At 40.2% G+C, this 25,745-nt stretch overlaps 1 protein-coding gene across 5 annotated transcripts in view; it reads left to right on the top strand.

Annotated features, from left to right (window-relative positions):
* utrn (utrophin) overlaps positions 1 to 25,745 on the top strand; it is a gene marked incomplete at its 3' end in the record, with an annotated part of 195,649 nt that overhangs the window by 118,798 nt on the left and 51,106 nt on the right. For all 5 annotated transcript variants that reach the window (XM_080883910.1, XM_080883912.1, XM_080883909.1 and 2 more), the window contains 6 exons: positions 364 to 520; positions 10,463 to 10,592; positions 14,665 to 14,933; positions 15,771 to 15,917; positions 19,469 to 19,547; positions 20,907 to 20,967. In XM_080883910.1, coding sequence (XP_080740036.1) covers positions 364 to 520; positions 10,463 to 10,592; positions 14,665 to 14,933; positions 15,771 to 15,917; positions 19,469 to 19,547; positions 20,907 to 20,967 — 843 coding nt within the window. The remainder of the gene's footprint in view (positions 1 to 363; positions 521 to 10,462; positions 10,593 to 14,664; positions 14,934 to 15,770; positions 15,918 to 19,468; positions 19,548 to 20,906; positions 20,968 to 25,745) is intronic.

Genomic DNA, 25,745 nt, shown 5'->3' with positions numbered 1-25,745 from the left:
TGCCACCCACACCGTTAGCAGCCAACTGCATCCACCTTCTTCAAATAACGTCCACTCCAGAAGGCCAGCGACCTCTTTTTGAGTGGTTAGCAATCTGGTTTTTACAGGGTTTTGTAAGGATATGTCTTTTTACGTGTTGAAATACAGTCATAGCTAGAATGTAGCAGGAAGAATTTAAAAGTTGTTGAACCTTACTATGTGATTTAAACGCTATAATTTAAGAGAATAACAAATTTGAGACCGTAATATGTGCGCATGTATAGAATAAAGTGTAAAGTAAGGAGTACAGTTTGAAAGGATTTACTGCGATACTGTCACAGGGATCTGGTGGTACTAGTTTAAGTGGATGCTTCATCTTGGCAGAGCACATCTGGAGGTGAGTGCTGAGCGCTGGTCTCGACTGCTGGGCCTTTTGGAGGAGCTGTGGAGGTGGATCTGCATGAAGGATGAGGAGCTGGCGAAGCAGATGCCCATCGGAGGAGATGTGCCCACTCTGCTGCAGCAGCAGAATCACTGCACGGTATGAATTGTTGCCACAGGCGATGTTCCTGCCACACTCTGAAAGATTTATCCATACCTTGTCCTTTCCTTATTGATTTTTCTTTAAGTTTTCAGAGAGAAGCTTCAAGAAAGTAACTTTTTTTCCCTAAAATAAACGTTCCTTCTGAACATTTTAAGCATTTGTAACCATACTCTCAGCTTGATATAGCCAGCCCCATGTTATCAAGCTTTTTTCCCCTACTTAAAGCAAATGCCTCATTAGTTGTCCTCTCTCTCTTTCTGTGTGCGCAGATGGTTTCCTTGCGTTTGACTAACATCTCCCTCACTGTCCTAATCATTTTCTCCTGTTAGGGTACAGAGGGTTAAGATTTCTTTTATTTCGTGAAATTTGCTAATGTTATATCGTAGCAGCCTAACTCCTCCCTCCTTATCCTGAGCAGACGTCTAATTAACTAGAATAAAGATATTAAATTGCACAAGATGCGTTGTTGTTGTCATAAAGATAAACAAACGTGTTATTAAAAATATAACCGTGCTAACGATGATTGTTTTTCAAGCGTTAAGCCCAGCAGCCGTGTGGCTATGGTACATTTATTCGTTTCCAAATCCTGCATTGGTAGAGTTTTAAAGGCCAGGTTCGACATCATTGCCGTACAGTGAGTAGTGTCCTTTCTCGTGTTTTATCATTGCACTTATTGATGTTTTTACACTACACAGAATCAGTTTTTCTAACAAGCAGTCAATACCTTTATTGTGCTGACCCATTCGTACCTTTGCCATCAGTGCCGTTTGTCAGCAGTGTTCCCCACTGTATTATTTATTGTAACCACTGGTTATTGTGATAGTGCACCGGAGTGTAATTGCTTTCAGATAAATGACTCAGCCCGTGGCTACTGTTTACTCCGAGCCTGCCGGCCGCTCTTGACATCATAATGCGTTTCTCGGCATCCCGTTCGCCACACTATTATTTTGTTCCCCAAAACGCCTTGAGAGTAAACACGTGTGCAGTCATGTGTCACAGACGCAAGGATCACAGACACGCTGACAGATCAGCTGGCACACGCGCACACGGAGCTCAGTACTCCTGCGTTGCGACACCTTAGCATACGCGAAGCGCATTTGTATCTGAATGCCTTCTCTGATCTGCTACATCTTTGTGTAACTTTTCAATGAAGTTTGACAAACTATATTTTGAAATGTCATTTTGTAATTTTAGATGGCAATTTGTTAGATACAATACTGTTTGAGGCTAATGAAGCAATCATGCACATAGAAAAGAAAGGAGTTTCAATTTTGTGAAGCATTTCTGTAATAATTTGTAGAAAGAAATATGAAAGAGAGGGAAAAAATAAGACAAATTACACACGCACACATAATAAAGTGTGTAATACTTAAAGCACTAATTCCAAACTTCAAAAGAAAAAAATCATTAGAGCAATGTGCTCAGTGCTTTCCCTTTTTTGAAAGAAAATGGAGAAGGAAAAAAAAGACATAACTGATCGACCACAGAGACTAAGAGTGGGCTCTTCCAGTGGCACACAATCAATTTCTTGGCTGCTGTAATGTCTGCTAAATATAGTCTTTTAATGGCTTAATGAAGAGTCGTTACTCAGAAAGCAGAGCAGATTATGTAAAAACTATATATTATGGGAAAAGAGAGACACTCTTCCACACTTTGCCTGGTTGACAGTCCAAACTTGGAGCCTTTATGGGAATCTTGTTTCTGATTTTAATTGAGATGGGTTCATCAGAGTATGCTCTCAGTGATCTGAGATGAGGCTTGCTCCACGTGTCTGCTGAACACCTTACAGAGAGAAGAGAAAGGCATTACCCCAGCTGATCAGATGAGCTCCATTATATAAGCGATGAGTCTGAGAGCACACGCAGTAACCACAGAGTTTAATCTACCTTCATGTCCACTTCTACTTTCCTTTTCTCATTACCCTCTCTCAGCCCTTTTATCTCATTTTCTGTCATCCTTTGCTGTGGTTCCTGTCTCTAGCCTTTTTGTCTCTTTTCTTTACACTCCTCCTCTCTATTTCTTTCACATTTTCTCGTCTCTGCTTTCCCTTGTTCATCTCCAGGTATTCAGCTTTGAGAATACTCAAAAAAGGAAATAATGAAACTGGCGTGTTGAAAGTGCGGGAGTCTCACTTACCATTTTTTCCCTGTGTTATGTTTTTCCCTCACTTCCTCTGTGTTCTTAGTAGATTGGCCTGGAGGTCTTGGTGACCCTAAAAAGGATGAGGGGAGGTGGCTGAGCAGAACAAAAAGCTGGGGCTTTGAACATGTCATGCTCTATTACTTGCTTACACTGACAGACACACACTTGCAAGTCCCCTGTGCTCACACATACATACGCAGACACAGTTGGTGAGCAGTGCATGTACCAGCTGCTCTGCCGGAGAGATTGGGGGAATGTGCATGGATATAAATATATGGAAATTGGTGTCTCTGAGGTAGGGAAGGCTTAGAGTGAGGGTTTTTTTTCCATTCTCTTTTTGTTTTGGGAGACTTTGCGAGATAAAAGATGAAGGCTAAGCCACTTAGCCCAGCAGAGAGCAACGGATATTGCCGTTATTAAAGAATCGGAAGGAAGAAAAATATGAAAGAGCAGTGGTCCAAGCAGAAAGTGATAGACAGGAAGTGGCAAACAGAAGCAAAATTAAATGAGGAGAAAAGAGAAAGATGTTATGTACAGTAGATGAGAACCCAGGTTAGTGGAAGTAGGAAAAGTATACATAGTACATCTTTTTATATTCATAATATTTAGGTTTCCAACACATCAGCTGCATTCAGATCTAGCTCAACAAGCTGATTGTTGAAGTGCTGAAAGTGTGAGGCGACTGAGTGGGTATTGTCTGTGCTAACTTGAGTTACTTCTCCCGCCCTCCTCTGTGTATTGATCAGTGTCTGTGTTTTTCTCTTCTAAAATGGCCATAATAGCGTTTATTAATTGCACATTCAATTACCCAGTAAAAATGCCTTTGTTAGCATCAAGCCGATTAAACTCATCAGTCTCTTCTATTAAATTAGCAGCTTTTAGATCAAGGAGTGGGAACGAGGGACCAGAGGCTTGTGGGCATCTTTAACGACTCTTATCTTTCAGCAACAGTTGGTTTCTTGTCTGCATTGTTACGCAAGTTCAATCTGGTTCTTTCAAAAGCTCATTCGACTCATTCAGAATCAATACAGGCAACAGGCAATATACTTTAAATTTAGTTAAACCCCCCTTCCCCATATCTTCTAAATATGCTTAAGTAGCATACCATTACTCAAACTAAAGTGGGGAGAGTCTAATAATTTGCCACAGGACTCATCTTAATCATTGTGCCTGAATGATTGATTAGCACCATTTACTCTTGAATGGACAGGTAGTAAAGGAGAATGAAATGGATTTAAGTGCTGTGCTGGACTTTACCTCAGGGTGTCTTTGGAGACACAGGGCTTTTGTTAGAACTAACCACTGGGTTTTTTTCTGAGGAACTTTAAATTGTTTTTGTCTGCTTCATTTACACTTGCAGTTTAATGAAATTGCTAGACGTGTGTGTTGATGGTCTAAAGCACTGCTGGCAAAAACCAGCCCTTATCTGCTGGGGGTCCTATGGGTTTGTCCTGCAGTATTGAAACATTGGCCTCAAATCCTTTGGGTCCTGTCAGCTCCGGGGTGGGGCATCCTTAGATCCGGTATGTTTCAGCACATTCCATGGATGCAGATTTAGCTAGAATCAAAGGAATTTGCAATTGCAAACCAGGTCAACGCCATGGGTCCTTTATTGTCTCTTTTGTGCCAAAGGGCAGTGCCATGTGTATGCATGGTCTGCAGCAGTGATTAGGTGGATCAAGATGCTAGGATCCAGCAGAACATTGATCATCTAGGTACAATTTAAAGTTTTTCACTTCGCCTGTCATTTGGTTTTTAATGTGAAGTTGTTGTTTTTTTTAACCATGGAAATAATTCTGTGATCATCCACCTCAGTTTTATTATGTGGTGTTTCAGACCTTTTGGGGTTGCTGAGCAGGTCAGTGTGTTCATTCTTTTTAAAAATGTACCAAATTTTTGGCCACTCTCATAGTGTTTGTGATCACTCTATGGGTTTACTTTGGTTTATTGGTCTAATGGCCGCTTCCCTCACTCACGTCAGAATCTCTGCCGACATCATATTGAGAGATCCGGTGAAAACACAACTTATACACTTGGAGTCAAATACAGATGTTTTTATTGGTTTAATTTGTCATGGAACATCAAGGGAACAGACTGCATCTGGCCACAAAGCTGCTTGTCAATTAATTACTTTTGAGCCTTTGAATATGATGCACTGTTAACCGTTAATGCAATACTTTATTGAACCGCAATACTTTTACTATTACTATTTAATATTTACTATTAAACCCCTTGAATTAAAGCTGAAAGTCTGCATTTTAATCTCGTCTTAATTGTGTAATTTAAAATCCACTGTTGGTTATGTCTAAAAACACAAGTTAATGTGTTTAAGTGCATATTTAAGCAATTATTATCACTACTATTAATGCACCAAACAGCGGACGGATTGCTACATAGATGGTTAGTATAGTCGAGCATTTATGAGCTGAAGAGAGAGGTTTGGGAGTTAATCAAAACCAAAACAGATTACTAAAAAGAGACTGCATATTTGGACTGTGTTAGGAGATGAATCCTCTAAATTAATGCTAATATTATTCTGGTAAGTGTGCAATAAACCTTTTAAAGGCTATGATAGCTTAAAGAAGCAAAGAAGTATATGAACAATGCTGCTGTTAGCAGTTATAATTATCGGTGACAGCAAACCTCATTAAGTACTGCAAAACTATGCTAAAGAGTGATGCAGTGACGATTCAAAAAACAAAGGTTCTAAATTGACCTCAAACTTGTAAATTATTGCAGTTGCACTAACACAACAATGTAAAATATACATATGTTTTACATGGAAAAAAATTATATTTTTATTTCGGCAACTGCGAATTTGTCACATATAGGTTTCTTGTACATCCACAGGCATTTCACAGCCTGTGGGTATTGGTACTAAATTAACAATGGCCAAGGTTGGATGCATTAGTTAAGTGGAGCATTTGTTTTCAAACTACTAGCAGCTATCACTAGCTTTCAGCTATTCTGAGATAACAGCAAATGTTGGGAGGGCAAAGGAGCAATTAATTTTTTTTCCCAGTTGAATCACTCTGTGGCTCCTTTATGAACTGTGCAACTGTATGCAACTGTAAAATCTAATTTGGCCCAGACGACACAAGTTCAAATTCTGGCCTCAACTAAAAATAGTTTTTGCTAGAGAAAAATAAGAAGTCATCAGTATTGTGACTTTCTCCCCCTTCTCCCGCAGTGTGATTGAACCCTTATTGCAAAGGCGCCTGAAAATTCCTGCCTTGTGCCTCTCTTATGTTGAGAGATGGTATATTGTATAGTTTGTATATTGTATTGTTTGTATAGTCTGTATAGTTTTTCATATTTATATCCTGTTCATATCCTGTACATAGCTTGTACTCACTACAGCCTGTACATACTTATAGTTATAGAATATTCACAACATACTTCATACCGTGTACATTATAACATACCATAATAGACCCATTTCTGTAATATACTCACATATCTATATTATTGCTAATATATATTGTAATATATCTATATCACTAAGCACTTCTGGATGGATGCAAACTGCATTTCGTTGCCCTGTACCTGTGCATGTGCAATGACAATAAAGTTGAATTCTATTCTATTCTATTCTATTCTATATTGTATCAGTCCTTTTTGGGAGGCTTATTTCTTCTAGAAGATGAGGGCTACGGTAATATTGTGGACGAGATAGCAGGGTTTTGAGAGCAGGAAGAGGGATGTTTGGCAGAGCTCTGAAAGAAGCTGTGTTGTGATGTTATCTCATTGGCGCCACAGCACAGGGCACTTAGTGATAAGAGTCTGCTGTGCTGCTACAGCCACAAACTACACTCTTACACAGACCTGGGCACAAGCACTTGCCCACAGACATAATCACACACTCACAGCCAAGGTCACGGTCACTCGTAGCTTCAAGGTAGATGCCAGAAGCATTGTGAAAGTGACAAGAGTCCCCTCTTGCTCTAGTCTCCATAAATCACAGCTCATATTCTGATGTGCCAGAGCCTGGAAATTGTTGAAAAAGAGCAAAGAGAAGACCTGTCCTGTTTTATCTTTGACTTAGATGTCTATGTCTCATCACTCAAAGGCTGTCTGGGATTTGCTTGGGGAAAAAGAGCTTTTTTTGTTAACTTAAAAGCGGCGTATGTGTTTGATATCCGCCTTTCAAAAAAGCGTGAAAAGTGTGTCCCTGTGTGAAACTCTGATAATGTGCGCGTGCTGAGGTTTCACTAAAAAGATTTGGTTGAGTGTTGGGTGAAAGTGTTTTGTGCTGTCACCTGCCTGAACTGTAAGGATACCCAGTGGCTGGATAACAGACGGCGAGGCTGTATCTAACAAAGAGGATTACTTGGCGCTGCTCACGTTGCAGATATTAAAGCCTTCTGTGGCTCATTTCTTTGGAGCCAGTTTACATTAGAAGATAATATTACATTTATTGTATTACTCAAACTATGCCTGTGTGACATGATTATTAATATGGGTATTATTATAGTAAATACGTCTGAGACGCAGAGTTCACTTTTGACCACAGTGGCCTTACTGCAGGCTGTTCTTGAGCTTTTGAGCCACATGATCTTTATCAACAGTTTTTTTTTTTTCCCAGCTTGTATTTGAATTTATTCTCACACACAGTGTAAGTAAACAGTGCAGCAACAACACAGCACTGCATTTCACTTCACAGAAGTGATATTACACAACAGACATGGCAAACAGAATACAGTATCTCAGAAATTATGAGTGTGTGAGAAATGAGATACATGTTCAAACAAGAGGAGAAAAATCAAACGTTCAGTAAGAAATCGGTAGGCGTTATCTTAGAAGTGACTCGAAATTAATTCCTGACAATATAACCCCAATTCTTAAAAAGGTGAGACGCTGTGTGTTATGAAAGAAAACACCAGAAAAAATGATGTGCGCGTGTCATAAACACATTTTTAGCAGAATGTTTAAAGTGAAACATTAATACTTCGTTAAAAAAAAAAGGGGGGGGGGGGGGGGGGGTTCATTTTGAAATTGATGGCTTGCAACATGTCTCAAAAAAGTTGGGACTGGGAGTTACCGAAGGTTAGAAAAGTAAATGTTCTATAAAGAAATGGAGGCAGGGACATTTTGCAACTAATTGGGTTAATTGTCATGAAAATAAAATGATTGGGTATAAAAAGAGCATCTTAGAGAGGCAGAGCTCCTCAGAAGTAAAGATCGGCAGAGGCTCAGCAATCTGCAAAAAAACCCCTGCAAATTTCAGAGTAATGATGTTCAACATAAAATAAAGAACACTTTGAATACCTCATCATCTATACGGCCTAATATTTAATGATTCAGAGAATTTAGAGAAATCTCTGTGCACAAGGGACAGTGCTTGCCTGCCTGTCCTGACCTTTCACCAACTGAAAACATTTGGCACATCATGAAATGCAAAAATAAGACAAAGAAGGCCCAGAACTGTAGAGCAGCTAGAATCCTGTATCGGCCAAGAATTGGACAACATTCATCTCACAGTATCGCCCCAGTAAAACGTTTTGCTCTCAGACTGTTGGCAGACCCTGTTGAAGCTTTCTTCATTTTCTCTGTCATTGTATGGTCTTTACTAACAACATAAAGCGACTTGAGGCAACTGTTGAATTGAATAAACGTGTCACTGTTCCAACTTTTTTTTTGATGTTGCTTCCATCACATTCAAAATGAGTGGATATTTCTTAATTTTCTGAGGTTAAGTATTTGTTTTCTGTCTTCTATTGTGAATAACATGGGTTTATCAGACTTGCAAATATTTGCTGACGGATCTTTGGAGATGTTAAAAGTGTAATACATGAAGTCAAACTTCACATATCTATAAACAAGCCAGTTCTACAAATGGCTTCAACAAGCCATTTGCTGCTTTGATGCTGTATATATGTTGGTTCCTTCTACATCTGGCTGTAATCAGACTTCCCTGAATTATTCAACCAGGTGCAATTTGTTTCCACCAGGATGCTGTTCATCGACCTGAGCTGTTATCTGTGATTAACACATTACAAAACTGACATCGGAATATTTTACTGGCGTCACTCCGAGTAACATGCAACAAACTTTGAAAATAAACAGCCTCTTTACCCTCATTTCATTTCCTAATTTAAACCACCACTCTACATCTGACAGCAAAAACAAAAGGAAATATATGGAAAACTAATGGTGCTGGTATCAACTGGGAGTTGTCCTCGCTGCTCAGCTCCTCATCCTCTTTTTCTTATCTCTGCTCACACCCCTTTCCCTCTTCCTCAAGCCCCTCTCATTTACGTTCTATCTCTCAAGGTCCCCTCTCTGCGCTACCTGCCTATTATGCTTCCTCTGTGTGAACGGGGAGGAAATCATTGGAACGAAGCAAACCATTTATTAGCAGGGATGATCTAATTTGTGTTCAGCAGGATGCTTCATTTCAGGGTGAGAGTACATTTGTCTGCAGGAGGCTGTGTGAAATTGTCATTGCATTGGTCTAAATCCAACTTTTACAAGAACTTACTTCCAGAATTTAAATTTTTTATTTTTAAATGCTTCCACAGCAGCCGTGTGTGAACTGTGAAATAGAATTGAAAGAAGTGGTGAGAGGGTTAAGGTCACTCAGGAAATTATAGGCTAATTATGGCAAATCTTCACACAAATGTCTAAAAGGATGAAATTAGATTGTGATGACATTGTATAATGAAGGTCACACAGAAGGTGCGAGTTCAGGTATGTGCGTATATGGATGTAAGCTGCTGGAGTGGTGGGGTGTTCTCATACATATGGATTGGATAGTTTCTCTTCTAGGCGATTCTTATTGTTCTTGTCTTACGTCTTCAAATGTTGCCGGTAATACGATTGCACCCAAGCCAGCATCTTGTCGTCAATCTTTTGCATCTCATTTTTGCTGCAGTCGACTGTTTGATCAGTCTGATAAGTGTGAGACTTTATCAGAGCGGGTCAACCAGCTTCACAGTGTCTTCAACTACATCGCCTCTTCACAAAGCAATCACACACTCCGATAGGCAATGAAGTCCTTCGGGGTGTCACATGTATATTCAGACAAGAACAATTATGCCGTTACATACCGATCTCACCCCCTTTATGTAGTTCCATCGCCTGCCGTGCACTCTGCTGAGGCAGAACTCTTGACATAAGGTTAAGAGCATTTGTCAGATTGCTTCATGAACTTCATGAACTAGAGCCTGGAGTGTGTGGTGCACTATGCTCATTTCAATATGAGCGGCGCTGTGAGAGGATGTGCAGGATGTGTGGTGTTACTAGCAAGCTCTATAATGATTATTCCTGCAGGGTTACAGTGACTCGCTTTATTCTGTGCCTTGCTCAGCTAATTTCACACAGACCCAGAGGAGAAGCCCAGTTTGACCCAGTACTCGCACTTCAATCGCTGCTCTGTTCTCAGAGCTTTCAATACCGCTGACACTCCTTACATAGCCTCTCTCTCACACTCTCTCTTACCTCTTGATTCCTTCTTAATAGGCAAAGACTGAGCAGGGAAACTGTTTTGTTGTGCTGCAATCACCTAATTAGCCATTGAATGTGTTGGTTATCTTGCCGATAGGCAGAACGTAAACATCTGCGTTTGTTCATTGGGCTGATGTGAGTGTTTTAATCACAAGAACTCTAAGAACTGGTTGATTAGTATGTATATTATTTCAAAAACTAGGACCTGCAATAACTGTTTGAAAATTAAACTCAAACACTTTTTTAATATATAGATCATAACAAAGTTACAAAAAATTTGTGGTTGATATTAGTAACATTTTTATATACATCAAGTCCCCTCTAAGCCATTGCTCTGTGCTTTTCCCGCAGGCGCTACGGTCAGAACTGAAGGAGCGTGAGCACTTGGTAATCAGCACTTTGGACCAGGCGAGGACGTTTCTTGCTGATCAGCCCATTGAGGGTCCTGGAGAGCCACGCAAGAACCTGCAGCCAAAGACTGGTTTGTTCCTTTTCATTAAAAAAATATATATCTCTAACAGAATATATAAACTTTCAGTCCTGGAAACAGGTTTGAAAAGATAATTGCAGCTTAAAAATACTGCACACCACTACCGAGTCCATTAAAGCCATGCTATGCAGTTTTTTCCACCTCCTGAGTAAATTGTGGTAAAATCAGAGCTCATAATGAGGCTTAGGCAGTTTTATCTTTTAGGTATAGTAAGTATCTGAAGATAATGACATAATGAAAAACTATTAGAAACTCACAGTTCTCTGTGTCTCTAGTTAGTCTAGTCTGTTTTCAACAGATTTTAAATCACTAATCGCCTATTTTTGTAATTCACATATCATTTTTTTCCCTTGTGCGATATGACAAAAATCTCATCGTCCTGACAATGATATAAATCACAAAAATGTAATATTTTCTGTAAATTCTGTGAATCTCGGGCAACTCGACTTGCATTTAGTTTTTCCATCTCGGCGTCCTTTACCTGGATTCGAGTGTTTTAACCAATGCATGAAACTATACATTTTTAGACACAAGTTGTAACGGCAACCATTTTCTTTCAAAGTTTGAGTCTAAGGTTTATTTTTTTAGCACCTGACGGCTCTTTTTTTTGCTTCTCTGCATACTCTTTCACGTGATTCAGTTTATTTTGAAAAGTCTCAACAGGATCTTGAGCTTTATTGTGAAAGGTTTACGTGGAAAACAAACAAGCGGACAGCGGAGCCACGCGATGGTTTTACCGTCATTGTTGCTAACGACAACACATAAAAACAGGCGCTTGTCCGTCCATAGTGTGATTATATTAAATATGAGTGAAAGAGAGAACTTTAATACATTAATATAGCCACTACAGTGACCATCAAAACGATGAAAAAATATTGCCGTAAACAGTTAATTTTGACGTTTGACGATAGACGTTTTTATATCGTCATCCGATATATATCGTTATATCGAACAGCCCTACCCTTACATGGCCAGAATCTTGTAGAAACATAATTTCCCACTCTAAAATTGTACTGTATGACAATAGTAGATGGGTAACAACAATGCATTGATTTTGGACGCAGCCCGTGGTAATAAACTGCAGACTGTAAACACTTAAAAAGACAAAATTGCTTTGTAAAGCCCTGTTTTGAAGCCATCCACAATTAATACTGCCACACCACTAAATTTAATGCAATTTAGGCTGTTGAGTTATCAAAAAAGATCACCCATATATACATTAGCTACACAAAAATGTCTTTGTTGAAGCAGTTTCCATGTTTGCTTCTGTTGTAAAGTTGGACCTTTGGCCCCTGAAAGAACTCTAGTTTTTGGCACCTATACCTTGTCTTCATTTTTCAGGCATAGTGACAGAAGGATAGCAGCAGCACTGAAAAGGAAGGTTGTTAACACTGTTGTGAAACCCTCTATGATGTATGGTTTGGAGATGGTAGGTCTGACTCAAAGAGAGGAGGTGGATGAAGATGAAAATGTTTGGGAGTGACCTGGAGGGACAGATTTAGTGTCACAGTATGTCAGTGGGACAGTGCCAGCTAAGCATTTTGGAGACAGTGTAAGCAAAGCAAGAGGAGATGGTTTGGACATGTGTAACGGGGGGGATAGTGCATACACTGGACAAAGGATGTGAAATATGGAGCTGGCGGTAAGGATGAGAAAGACCTCAGAGAAAGTTCTAGAGAAGGTAGTGATAGAGGACATGCAGAGGGTTGATGTGATGCAAAAGAGAGGGTGAGGTGGTTGCAGATGACGTGCTGTGGTGCCCCCGAACGCGAGCCACAATATAAAAAAAGGAGCTGGAAAAGGTTGCAGCTTGCATCCTACAAAGTCATTTGCTAAAGGTTTTTAGTTGGATTTAAGATACCTGGTGGTGCGGGTGTCTGGAAGGGCAGCATTCAAATCTGTGCAAAATCAAATATATGGATCCATCCGCTGTGATAACCTGATGTAAATGGGAGAACTGCCAGAAGAAACTTCTTCTTTTCTGCTGCACAAGGGTTTTGTTTTGGGTACCTTAACCTGTCATCAATCACAAGAATGTCTGCTTTTCAGCCAGTTTGAAGAACCAGAATCTAAGGTCTTATTTGCCTCACTTCTGAGGTTAAAATCATTCAAGCTGTTACCTCTGTTGAAGTTGGTATAAATAGACAAGGAGCTGGGCTTACAAATACACCAACTCATTCAGTATTCCCTCTCTGTCTCTTTTTGGGTGCAGCAGGGAAGTCTTCGTTAGGTCAGCATATTTCCCTTCTAACTAAACCCCTACTGTGTAAATAATTAAACCGACCCAAGGGAATGTGTAGGGGTGTGGCGAGACTTCAGAGCGCAGACGGATAGGCTTGTTGTCTGTGGTCTTTGATGCAGATATCAAAGTGTCATCTCATTGTATACAGTAAATAGATTTTTTTTTAAAACGAGCTAATTTAAGATCAGAAGCTGTGCTTGTGGTGTAATGAGAGGATATTGAATGTGTCAGAGTAACACTCTGATAGTGTATTAGTATAGTAATGCTTTGTAAAGACAATCAAACGAGCTTACATTACTTTGCCTGTGTACATCATTCTTCTTTATAAACTACAGACACCATCAGTATCAGCAATGACATGAGGCTTCCTGCAGTGTCAGGCGTTTTTGTATGCCGGGAGCAAGATGAGAAAAAGCGAGATTGCAGAGGTGCAACAGGTGAAGATGGTAATTCAGTCACTACCCTGGAGATAAGACCTAAGAACTCCTGAGAGCTGCTCATCTTTTTTGCAGTTAAAATGATTATCTGGGGAGCAGTTTTCTCCTATACCTGCTCTTTCTTTTTTTTTTTTATTCCCTCCTCTTCTCTAACCGCATCCTCAGATATGCCACAGTCGTCATGTCTTCTCACCTTCTGACTTCTTAGACTTCTGTCATTTCTTAGACCCTCAGTCTCTCTCATTTTTTTCCTGTCTTTCTCTTTGATCAAGCCTTGACTTTAGTTAAAGCTTCAGCGTCCTACCTTCTTTTCTTATTTTTCTGCCCTCCTGTTCTCCTTTGCTCCTCCATTCTCCTCGTGTTGAGTGTCGCTCATTTACCTAGTATGGGATCAAAGCTTTAACTGAAGAAGTGAGGACTCAAAAGCTGAATTCAGGGACAACAGTGAATAGTTCAGCAGGTCGTATTTGTGACTTGAATGCAGCTGAATTTGGCAGATAGTGTGTCAGAGAGCAGGTCAAGGCTGGCGAGAGTGATGGAGAAGAGGCGCGTGTGCAGTTTGGATTAGTTCAGGTTGTTACTGGAAAGAAGTTAGTAGACCTGAGACACAAAGGGACAAAAGAATTAGTTCTAAGGGTCAGAAAATTCTACATATCAGTTCTGACAAGACTGTAGTTTTTCTACCAGGCAGTACAAAGTCAGAAAGAGGATCGAAGGGCTGGGGTTTATATTGTCCTGGAGCTTGATTTGTCGATGGGTGTCAGGTTTGCAGATGAGTCATAGAAGGGTCAGACTTAGACATGAAAGATGTGCAACTACTGAAGGAATGTGCAATAAAAGAAAAAATGATCACAAAGGGCTTATTCAGCTGTATAATTATAGTAAAATTTGCAGATAAATGGCTCGTAGTTCTTCAGAATCTTCTGCCACATCATGTTAGGAAGAGAAAAGAAGAGACTTTAATAAAAATTTATACAGGTCTCTTCAGTGTTTTTGTTGTAGAAGTACGTATTTAGAGAACAATGATTAAATGTTGAAGATGGTAAGGGTTGTTTTTAGGAAGCTCTAGCACTGAAACGTCACAAGCATGTGTATTTTTGCAAGTGAAGCAGTGTGGGGGAGCCTGTTTGCAGCGCTGGAAAGAAGTCAAGGACTGTGAAATAAAAGAAAAGATCCGGTTCAGTGCAAGGATGTGAACACATTACAAATGCATTTCTATCATTTCTTCCATTTTATAGAAGTAGTCTTGAAATAAATGCCTTTCATTACCATATTGTGAAGAAATAACTGAACAAAATATGAAATAATAATGAAGGCCATGAGCATTTCTCCACAAAATGGCGTGCTTCTTTATTTCCCGTATTTTCTTTTTTTTATCTTTCAGATCTCACACCAGAGGAGAAGGCCCGAGGTTTGGCCCGGGCTATCCGAAAGCAATCTGGTGAAGTGAGGGAGCGGTGGGAGCGTCTGAAAGGGCACGTGGGCGGTTGGCAGAGTCAGATGGAGCGAGCCTTGGAGCGACTCCAGGAGCTGCAGAGCTCCATGGACCAGCTTGACCTGCGGCTGACTCGGGCAGAGGAGGCCAAAGCTACCTGGCAGCCTGTGGGCGATCTGCTGATCGACTCTCTGCAGGATCACATCGATAGAACCACGGTGAGTCAGAGGGTCAGATTTTTGCTAATGCACCATAACCATCCCTCTTATACTGTCAGATATGCTCAGTTTGAGTGCTGTTTAACAAATCTTGTTGTTTTCTGTTATAAAATCTTTGAAAATCCTGATTTTAAAAAAAGAAGAAGAAATGTTTGATGCTTCACATGGTTTCCCTGGTTCTTTATTTACTTTGTGTGTGTGTGTGTTTTTTTAAAGAAAGTGCTACTTCATTTGAGGATATATTCAGTATAGTCTTGTTTGTTTACACATCATATTTGAGGATGTCTCGTTTTGCCAAGGAGAACCGGCCGAGAAACAAGCAACAAATTTAATTTAACAAGCAAGAAAAATGAGAGCATCTTCTTGTAAACTGTAAACAACAAATGAAAGAGTCGAGAAGCGGAGGACAAAAGGGCACTGAAAATAGCCAAGTCACGATTCACAGCCTGCATGAGGAAATTCAGCTGTTGCACTCATTTCTCTCTCTGCTGCACCTCAGATCTTAATCACCTGAGGTACAGCCAGTCCGGGCACTCGTATTTCTTTATATCCGTGTCATTTAGCGATCCACTTTAGATCAAATGGTCTATTGATAGATTAGATTGCAACCAGAGCAGCACTTGTCTCTAATATGGGAGACAGGTAGGACAGTACACGGAGGAGACTTTTTAAATGCAAATTTTAAAGCTGAAGCTGCAAACTTCATCTCCTGTTAGATTTTAGGTGGTCAAACAAGAAAGGGATAAACAAACAGCAGTCAGCAGTTTGGACTAAAGCATATTTATTTTAGGCTAATCTCACAACTATAATACAAATACGCTATCATCTTTTTCCCAGGCCTTCAGAGAGGAGATTGCCCCGTTGCGTCAGGACGTTCGAATTGTCAATGAGCTTTCTGCTGAGCTGACACCATTGGACATTCAGCTGTCATCCACAGCCTCGAGACAGCTGGACCAGCTCAACATGAGGTGGAAACTTTTGCAGGTACTTTAAATCCCCCTGAAACAGCTACAGATTTCGGAGCAGGAGTAGGGTTTTTTGTGTGTGTGTGTGTGTGCGCGCGCGCATTTTTTCCTCTATATTTTGTCACAGTTGTCTAAATGACTTCAAAGGAGACTGCGCTGTCTCGATGTTTTTGTTTTTTGTGTCTCCCTCGCTTTTTTTCACTGTATACCAATTTTACTTTGTCAGCTGAACACACGGGGATTTGGAGCCGTCCCTCTCCCTGTTTACTTGTTTTAGTTGAACGCAGCTTTATGTTCAGTGCGACACTTTGTCACTACACATCACTGGCCACTATTCTCGCAGCGCACCGGTCATATCCTTGGCTCTCTGCACGCTTGATAGTCACAGCTAGACAGTCACGAGTGTTTCTCAGAGTTGAACATGTCTCAGACCTCGAGGAGAAGTCGTGAAAAAGTCTCTTAACAAGTTATTACAAGGAGATAGAGGAGTGGGTTTTGAGCATGAGCGCTGGAGTTGTGTTGATATCCTTTAGACAAGTTTCAGTCATTTTTGTATTCTAATTGGGGATTTTTAAACTTAAAGGTGCACTGTTAGTCAGTTTTTAATCTCTAGATTGCTATGCCAAAGTAGCTTTTCTGTCATGTCTCTTAGATTTAGGGTCCTTGGCATTGATACCCAGTGATGCTTGAGATCTGCAGTGGTAGAGTGCGTTGGGACTTGACCTAAGCGGCTAAGAATGGCAGGAGACAGGTGCTGTCCAGTGTAGCGAGTGATTTATTCACCATTTTGTGATCAAACCATATTTACAAAAAGAAGAAGAAGAAGCTCAACTCCATAGTTAACTCAGTTCAAATAAACATAACTGAACTTAAATCAGTGGAAATTAAGGTCAAACTGCACACAGCTACACTGACCTGGTCCTTTCCCCCCTGAACACCTGCATTCATTTGCTTAAATAGTCCACTCGCCCCTGGACTATTCCATTCAGTAGGTAAGATGAACATTATCATACTCAAACCTATACTGCTACTCTTTACTAGCAATAAAATCGCTACGGTGTAATCAATACATATTGCACCAATAAATCCATTTCTGTATAAACACAGTCTAAAATTCTCCGACTTCTTCACCTGGTCTCTTCCTGTGACCTCAGATTAGCTATAAGCTATTAGCTATAAAGCTATAAATACAGGAAGTAAAGCTATAATTTCCTCCTTTTGTTCCTGGAACACAGGTAAGTAAGGTGAGTTCAAACTACACCAATTAACAGTTGAAATAAATAACATGTTAACTTGACAAACTTGTCAGAATTGATTTAAACCAAGATGTTATTGTACATAATCTGTAAAAGTGCAAAACATAAACAATAGTAGATGTTTGCCTATTGCAGACTACATATGAAATATGGTTAAATCAAAACAAGAATGTTAACTAAGAATATGGACAAATGGTGTTCTCACCCACTTTGTCACATAGAGGAACTGAATACAGGTTAGATGCTCAGCTGTGGACATGAGACAGATGTAGAGTTTTTTTCCAGTGCAATGTTTTTGAAGCTTCCTTTATAATTGAGGCACACAGTGTGGTTGCATTATTCGGGAATTTAAGCAGGAAAAGAAATGTGGCCCCCCTTCCCCGCTCAGCAAAACTGGTTAGCTGTGCTAATTTGTAGCCCTGTGATATTTTTTTCTTTTTCCAGTGCACTGCACAGATACCCACTAACAGTCTTGTTGCCTGGAATATGACTATAATTTAGATTGTGAGTCAGAGAAGGGCTTAGTTTCATTCTGTCTCTCTCTGTTGTCCGCTCTTTTCATTTCTTTCAGTCTGCAGGACGGCTTCAGCTTCACTAATAAGCCAGATCTGGCTGTGTAGTTTGATGGTTTGGTTTTCATTTCCAGACAGCTACCATCTTCCTTGCTGCGGGAGAGTGAGGATAATAGTCACTAAGTGGCCAAAAAAGAAACTGAGCTACTGGTCTTTCTGTACCCATTTCCAGGATCCCTCTGTGATCTGGCTGACTTAATACCCGAGGCTCATGTGTGAATGTGCGAGTCTCAGTATTATAGGCTGCCAATACTGTCCAGCTAGTCAGAATGATGGAGCAAAGCAAATCATGTGCGGCAGGGCACAGGTGCAGTGCCTGAGAGGTCAATACACGGCTCTCAAAGGAGCGCGGGAGTAAGAGTCTGAGTGATTGATAACTTAAATGCTTTTCACACAAGTTTTTTTTAATTTTTTGTAAGCAAGCTGAAGTAGTAGTAGAGATAATAACATGGAGTAAACAGCAGTGTTTTAGCATTGATTTTGAAAGTATATAAGGTTTTATGTTAACACACAAATAGGCACAGTGTGATTCTGGTGCTATGTTACAACTGCACCCAGACAAAACACCACTGTCTCTTCTTTCATCTTCCTGGCACTATGACACTATCTTCTCCATCACACATTCACTCTCATTACACTAGTAGCTTAATATTCCCTGAGGGATCAATAAAGTAGTGCGTTCTTATCGTGCCCTATTCATCTCGTATATCTCCCAATCTCGCCTAATCTCTTTCTCTTACTGTCTTTTCATCTTTATATCGGAGTGTTTTTTTTTTTGTTTGTTTTTGTAAGCAAGCTGAAGTAGTAGTAGAGATAATAACATGGAGTAAACAGCAGTGTTTTAGCATTGATTTTGAAAGTATATACGATTTTATGTTAACACACAAATAGGCACAGTGTGATTCTGGTGCTATGTTACGTTTCTGATCTTTGCAGGAGCATGTTTCTGATCGCCCCATATTGATATATATTTGTTGTTTTTGTGGGATTAGCTCAAAAGTAGAGATTTAGGAAACTTAGTGTTCTTGTGTGCTGCCTGATTTAGCTTCTTATGTGTTTCCCCGTTGAGTTTCTCTCTTCATTTTTCAATTTTAAAAAAAAACTTCCATTAATTCTCTGTTTCCCATTACGGTCACATATACCATCAAAGTTGAGAATGCACATGGCACACTTCCATGAAATCTGGATAATGGGTTTCCCTCTGGCCCCAGCACCATGTGTCTACACTAGATGGTGGATTTGTGACCTGCAAGTCTATTTTGGTCCACAGTTACCTGTAATTGTCACTGCAGTGATTTGCTATGGGCTTTGAGCTCATTGTGTGCGAGCGTACAGCCGTACTGTGATTGACTGCATCCGGTGTAGATACTTATTAGCTGACACGTGCATGTAAGCACTCAGTTACCTGCTGTTTGTGGGTTTGACATGTGCTCAGCTAATTGAAGCTGCTTTATAATTTCCAGACAATGCTAAATGTCCTGAAATTGACACCAAGTGCCTGTGAGTCGAGTCAAGACATGATACTGTGTATATGTATACCTCTATTGGAAATAAAATTTCTTGAGTTGGGGTCTTACAGAAAATCCACTTGTAACTTAATTGCACTGAAATTGAATTCTTTCCAACCATGACGCCAAGTCTAGCCACTGTAAAGTTCTGTCTGTGCGAGCAGAGCCTGCCAGCCCACAGCTGACTGTCTCTATGTGTGTGTGTGTGTGTGTGTGTGTGTGGTCATCATACAGGTGGCAGTGGATGACAGACTGAAGCTCCTTCAAGAAGCCCACAGAGACTTTGGCCCCTCCTCCCAACATTTCCTCTCCAGTGAGTACCGAGCCTATTACTTCTCTAAGGAAATTATAGATTTGGGGTGACTTGGTTTGATTCCACTCAGTTACACAGTTTCACATCGTCCAATTTCTCTCCCATGCCCCGTCTTTTCATCCTCAGCCATATGCTTCGCCGTCGCGGATGCTCAGTGGACGCGTGCACGCGCATACACATAGCGTGCAGACGTGCCACTTCACTCATGAATAATGCAAGACTTAATTACAGCTCTGCACTGACTCCTTCCTCTCCCTCCCTCTTTAGAGTGGTCATTAGCAGAGCATAGAGAGTTAGAGACAAAGCTGGAGAGAAAAGACAAATGCAGAAGGGTGAACATTAAACAGAGCAGCCAGACTCCGGCTCCCTGCGCCTCTGTCGCGCTCTCCCTCGCTCTCTGACTTTCGTCATTTTCTATAATCATACAGCCATTAGTGTTCTCCCCGTTCCACCTGATTTGCTTTGCTGGCTGTCAGACACGGAGACAAAATGGACGGTGTGCGATTCAGAGCAGGTGGCATGCTCAGCCGGCATGCTGTGTCACCAACAGACACGAGTTTACAAAGTAAGCGCTGCTGAGAGCTCAGCAACTGCACCCAGACAAAACACCACTCTGTCTCTTCTTTCATCTTCCTGGCACTATGACACTATCTTCTCCATCACACATTCGCTCTCATTACACTAGTAGCTTAATATTCCCCGAGGGATCAATAAAGTAGTGCGTTCTTATCGTCCCCTATCCATCTCGTATATCTCCCAATCTCGCCTAATCTCTTTCTCTTACTGTCTTTTCATCTTTATATCGGAGTGTAGAGCTGTGTCAAGGAGGAGGGAAAGTGGGAGGGCGATAAATCAAGCAGCATTTCTGCTTATTGCTTTTGAGAACATCTCAAGAGTTATATTTGTCTGGTTTTAACACTTTATCAGCTTGTCATTTTTAAGATTTCCCTTGCTTGTCTGTGTTTTTTGTCTTGTTTTGTGCCCCCCGTTTTTTCTTCCTCTATTTAAAAAAAAAAAAAAAAAAAAAAAAAAAATCTTTTCTTTCATGTCCCATTGTCTCCCTCCTCCGGATTTTCTGCCAAGAAAACAATATCCATTTACCCAACCCCCCCCCCCACCCCCCCCACCCCAATTTCATGCTCCGTGAGAGTCTTCCTTATACATCTAGACTGTGTTATAATGGAAGCATTACATGTAAAAATTATTTCAAGTCAAGGTCCAAACACGAAATGGATTATTTCACTGCTTGGTGGAATTGTGCAGCATTTATTAAGATGGCGTTTAGATTTTAGTTGCCCGACTTTTTGTCTTTCCCCTCATCTCACTGCTCTCTTTATCTTTGTCTCTCTCTGTCTGCAGCATCTGTACAGCTCCCCTGGCAACGTGCAGTTTCTCAGAATAAGGTTCCTTATTACATCAAGTAAGTGGCGAGAAATGGCTTCGATAGCACTCACTGTGCCTGTATAAACTGTATGCATGCGTCTGTCTGTGTGCTGTAGTAGGTTAGAAAAAAATGCTATTTGAAATGGAATGATTGTGTGTGAGTGATTTTTTTTAAATGTCTTTTTTTCCAATCAAATTTGAGTTTGCTTTAATTTTTTGCTTTAATTTTCATTCTTGGGATTTCTTTGTCCACTGGTAGTCTCAAGCACCTGAATTTTATTACATGACCTTTTGCGGCATATGACCATAGTAGAATATTTCAAGTCTAGACTGTGCAACTTTGTAAAGTAATCTCCTAAAGGACCTCTAAGGCTTTTAAGGGAGTATTTATAGGGCATGACCCTTTTGTAATTTTGCAATAACTTCTTCCTTTAAAACGGTCAGTTCCCCAAAGTTAAGTCCGTGCAAAGTTCATTTGTACTTATCTGAGAATAATGTAGGCAACTGTCTGTTGAAGTGACAGTGAGCAGGCTGGTGCCATGTGTCATGTCTCTTGGACGCTCTACTCAGGCAGCATCATTGTCTAAACCCTTTCAGCAGGTCATCCACAAATCAGAAGGTTGGTGGTTCGACACCTTGGTGATTAAAGCCGATTAGATAGTAGGTGCAGAAAATGACTGGTGTTGACTGATGATAATGGTATGATGGGGTTTGAATGGGTGAACGAGGCATGCTGTATAAAGTGCTGTGAGTGCTCAAGTAGACTATGCATTCACACTCAAGTGATCAGGAGCAACTGCTACTTTTGACCGTCTCCTACCTCCTGAGTGCTTTGAGCGTGGAATCGAAAAGCTCTATATAGAACCGGTCTATTTACCATTTACATTTATTTAATGTCCTGATTTGAATCTCCTGACATTGTGTTTGTTTCAGGTGTGAAAACAGTCTTTACTGTCATACGATCTTTTCTGCCTTTTAAGTAACAGATTTGGTAGAAAAGTTGAAGTTTGCACATTTATGACATCTTTATTCATCTCAAGGTAGATTCAGATGCGGGCAGTATGGTGCAGACCGAAATGATCTGCATTTTGAAAATGCTGAGAGCTGATTGTGAAATGGCTCATTATTATCTGATCTTTTCAGTTTTTTCTTTTGTGCGTCAGAGCTGTAACCTCTTGTGACCTCCGGTAAACACCGCCTGGTCATGGATCTTAGTAGCTATTTGTTTTTCCTTTGTATTTTCTGTGCATTTTCTTTGTCGTCCAATTAACAACTTCTTTCTCTCGCGATTGGTTTTTGTCTGTAAATTACCATTCAGGCTGTTTCACCTGCACATTTCACATTCAGTTCAACAGTAGCACTTCCTTTTGAATAGATAATATTTGGCTGAATCCCAGGACTGCTTCCCATATTCTTCTAACAGTGGCTGTAATGACTTTAGCTAGACATCTCGCTTCCCATTCTAATTTTTTGCCAAATCACTCCAAACTGCAGGTTTTTGCTTAAACGGGCAGAAATGGCGTCCAGGACAGCTTTTCTACTGCTTAGGAGATGTCAGTTTTGAAAGTATAAAGGACCTCATTATCCAAAAAACATCTAACTGTACGTCAGTAAATTGCTGCCTTAACCAGATCTACACTTATTTTTGTGTAGCGGTTAGAAAACTCTATTTCAGCTATCATTTATCAGTTCTGCTGCTCTCTGGTTTCTTTTATAACGCTGTTACTGCCTGTATTTATTTTTAGGATGATAAAGTGGTAGCGTTTTTTCAGGTTGCCCTCCTAAATCATCCTGTGCCCTGAGTGGAAATGTCACCGTCTCAGTTAAAATTGTCAAATGGCCATTTACACAAGGGAAAAACCCCACTTGTTCACTGTCCACAGAACAGTCCACAATAAAAGCTACAGCTATGAAGATTTAAAGATACAGTCATGTTTCGGTAACTAGTTAAATGTCTTCAAAAAAAGTTTGATGAATCCATTTTCCAAAAGATTCTATATTATTAAGTGTGGTCACAATCTCAGCTTCTATAGTTTTATTTTTATGTAGAAAATCTGTCTGTTGTTGTTTATTTGGTGATGCGTTTGTGTGCATATAGGCAGTAATGAAGAAAAACAAAATTTCATAATAATCTTTTTTGCTGGACGGTATTAAGAGGCTTAAGTGTTAAATCATGTTAATAATACAATGTTTATGTACAGCCTTGTGAATGGTGTCTAAAAGCCTTGTGTTTTTAGAGGAAGAGGCATGTAAAGCCATTTTTAGATTGAATAACAAGACAACACCGTTTTCTGCCTGACTTTCAGTCTCTGACACTATTGTGGAGACATTTTGAACCAATCTTTTTTACAACGTGGCTTCACTTCGTTGAGGTTTGTAGGTATTTGTTTATGCACCGCTCTCTTGAGGTCCCGCCACAGCATTTCAGTCACTATTTAGCTGTCAGCCTCATATTTGTTACACAGAGGAGTTTATGGCTGTGAGGTTCCCTGTGGCTGTCAAACAAGCTCAAATCATCACCCCTCCGCCACCGTGCTTAATAGTTGGTGTGAGGTGTTAGAGCTGATATGCTGTTTGCCAAACGCATTATAGTCAAAGGGCATTGTTCCAGAAGTCTTGTGCTTTGTTTTTTGTTTTTCAGAGAGGATTTCTCTCTTTATCTTCAAACAATCCATGCTTGTTAAGTTCTTTTCTCTTTGTACTCTCATGAACTTTAACATTTTTAACATTTAAGCTGCCGATTGAGGTCTGTAGTCTGAGATGTAGCTCTTGGGGCATTTCATGGTGTGAATTTGCTGGGATGTCCATACCTGGGAAGTCTGGCATTGTATTCACACACCCACTTTCTCCAGAACAGTAAACTGCCAAAGCTTCTGCTTTTATAGAGGTGCTCACACTTACTGGTGCTGAGGTGCACTTGATTAGCATTTGATTAGCAGCACCTGGCTGCTTCTTACCCTCTTAATTTGGATGTCAACAGTAAGGGCGTCTGAAAAAAATCTTTGTTTTATATGATAGGTCCCCTTTAAAGAGCTAGGTAATGTCTAGACGAAGACAAACATGGGATTTATATATAGAGAGAGAGGGGAGGGACACCTGCTTTGGGTTTGGGCCTGCATCTTGGCACTAGAAAGGGTTCAGATGTGAAAGCCAGTGACTCAGAGGACAGGCTTTATAACTTTAGAGTCAACAACAGCCTGTGATCACAGATGTGGCCAGCCAATGAACCTGCGTCCACCCACTCATACAAACACACAAACAAAACACAGGGGTATTTAAGTACCTGGGACACATAAATAAAGTGTCCCAGGTACTTAAATTTAATAATCGAAATTTTAATCATATACGTAATAATTTAAATATGAATGTTGCAAAAACTTATTTTTACTCAATGATCATCTCTCATATGGACTATTGTTTGACGTCCTGGTCACTTGCTTGTCCAACAACACTTAAAACTATTGAAAACATTTATAAAAGAAGTTTAAAACTACTTGACAAAAACCGACTTCCCACCACCACTGTCATGTGTTAAAAAATTATAAATTACTGAACTTCAATAACTTAGTGAAACTTAAAAGAGTGAGTTTAATATATAAAGTCTTACACTCCCTTGCTCCACCACCACTAAAGCAGTTCATTAGGCATAAAGAAAGCTCAGACAGGACCACTCGAGCTACAATCCGAGGAGACTTGTTTATACCCCACAGACGGACAGCATTTGGGCAGAACGTCCTTTCTGTCCAGGGTGGCCATCTGTGGAACAGTCTTCCTCAACCCATTAGAGAATGCTCTACACTCAATTTGTTTAAGGCAAAGGTTAAAAAGTGGTTATGGACAAATCAAGTGTGTGATCGTGTATGAGTTGTATAGTTTTAATGTTTTATTTGGGAACAGAATGGTGTGTATGTGTAAGTTTGGTGATGGAGTTTTTATTATGAATGAATGATGAATTTTTATGAATTATTATGTCTATTTTTATGCTTAAGGACAACAGATGGAAATTAGCCCTTGGCTATAATCTGGTATGTTTACATTCATGTAATTTTTTTTTACATTTATGTTCATTAACATGCACTGTCCTAACTAAATAAATATATAAAGTATTCACAGAAAACTGTACACAGAAATGTATTTAGAGACACAAGCAGTGATATATATTTTTTCTATTTCAAATTGAAGCTAGTCTACAGCAGTATCCTCCTCTCTCACATCCACACATTCGGCCTTGGAGGCAGTTTTAAAATTCCACCTAATTTGTTGTTTGAATTCAAGTCTAAATCCATCTCCAGGACTAATCACAGGTCGCTTTTTGTGCCGTGACATCCTTGGGACATCAGTGCCTCTCTCTGAAACATTCATTTCCCCAAACTCCTCCCCATCTCGTCTCCCATCTCCTTTCATACTCTGCCTCTTTTCTCCGGGCTGACAAAGGGCCTCTGATTAAAACTGTGTCTTTGTCCACCCCCTGTAGTGAGCAGTTCAAGTGACATTTTGTGGGGAAACTGAAATGGCTTCACATAAGTTTGGTGTATTTATTGCATCATGCTGGCAACCTCATATGCTTTCCCATTTCACCACTGGCACCCTCTCGACATTCGAAGAAATCTTTGGTTGTGCTGTCTGTCTGTGTTTGTGTTAGGAGACATTTGGCACTGTGAAATGGTGCCAAACGGTTATGGTGGGGTTGAGCCTAGCAATAACACCCCCCCCCCAAAAAAAAAAAAAAAAAAAAACAGCCACTCTGCTCACTGTGACAGTGTGCTCCTCAGGATGTCTAGTTTAGGAAGTTTTAATAGGAATCCTAAACTATTT

Source organism: Rhamphochromis sp. 'chilingali' (genome assembly GCF_963969265.1).
Source record: "Rhamphochromis sp. 'chilingali' genome assembly, chromosome: 5".
In the NCBI taxonomy this organism is placed as follows: Eukaryota; Metazoa; Chordata; class Actinopteri; order Cichliformes; family Cichlidae; genus Rhamphochromis; species Rhamphochromis sp. 'chilingali'.
The sequence above is the reverse complement of the archived record's forward strand: the minus strand, read 5'-3'. Positions and strand labels throughout refer to the sequence as shown.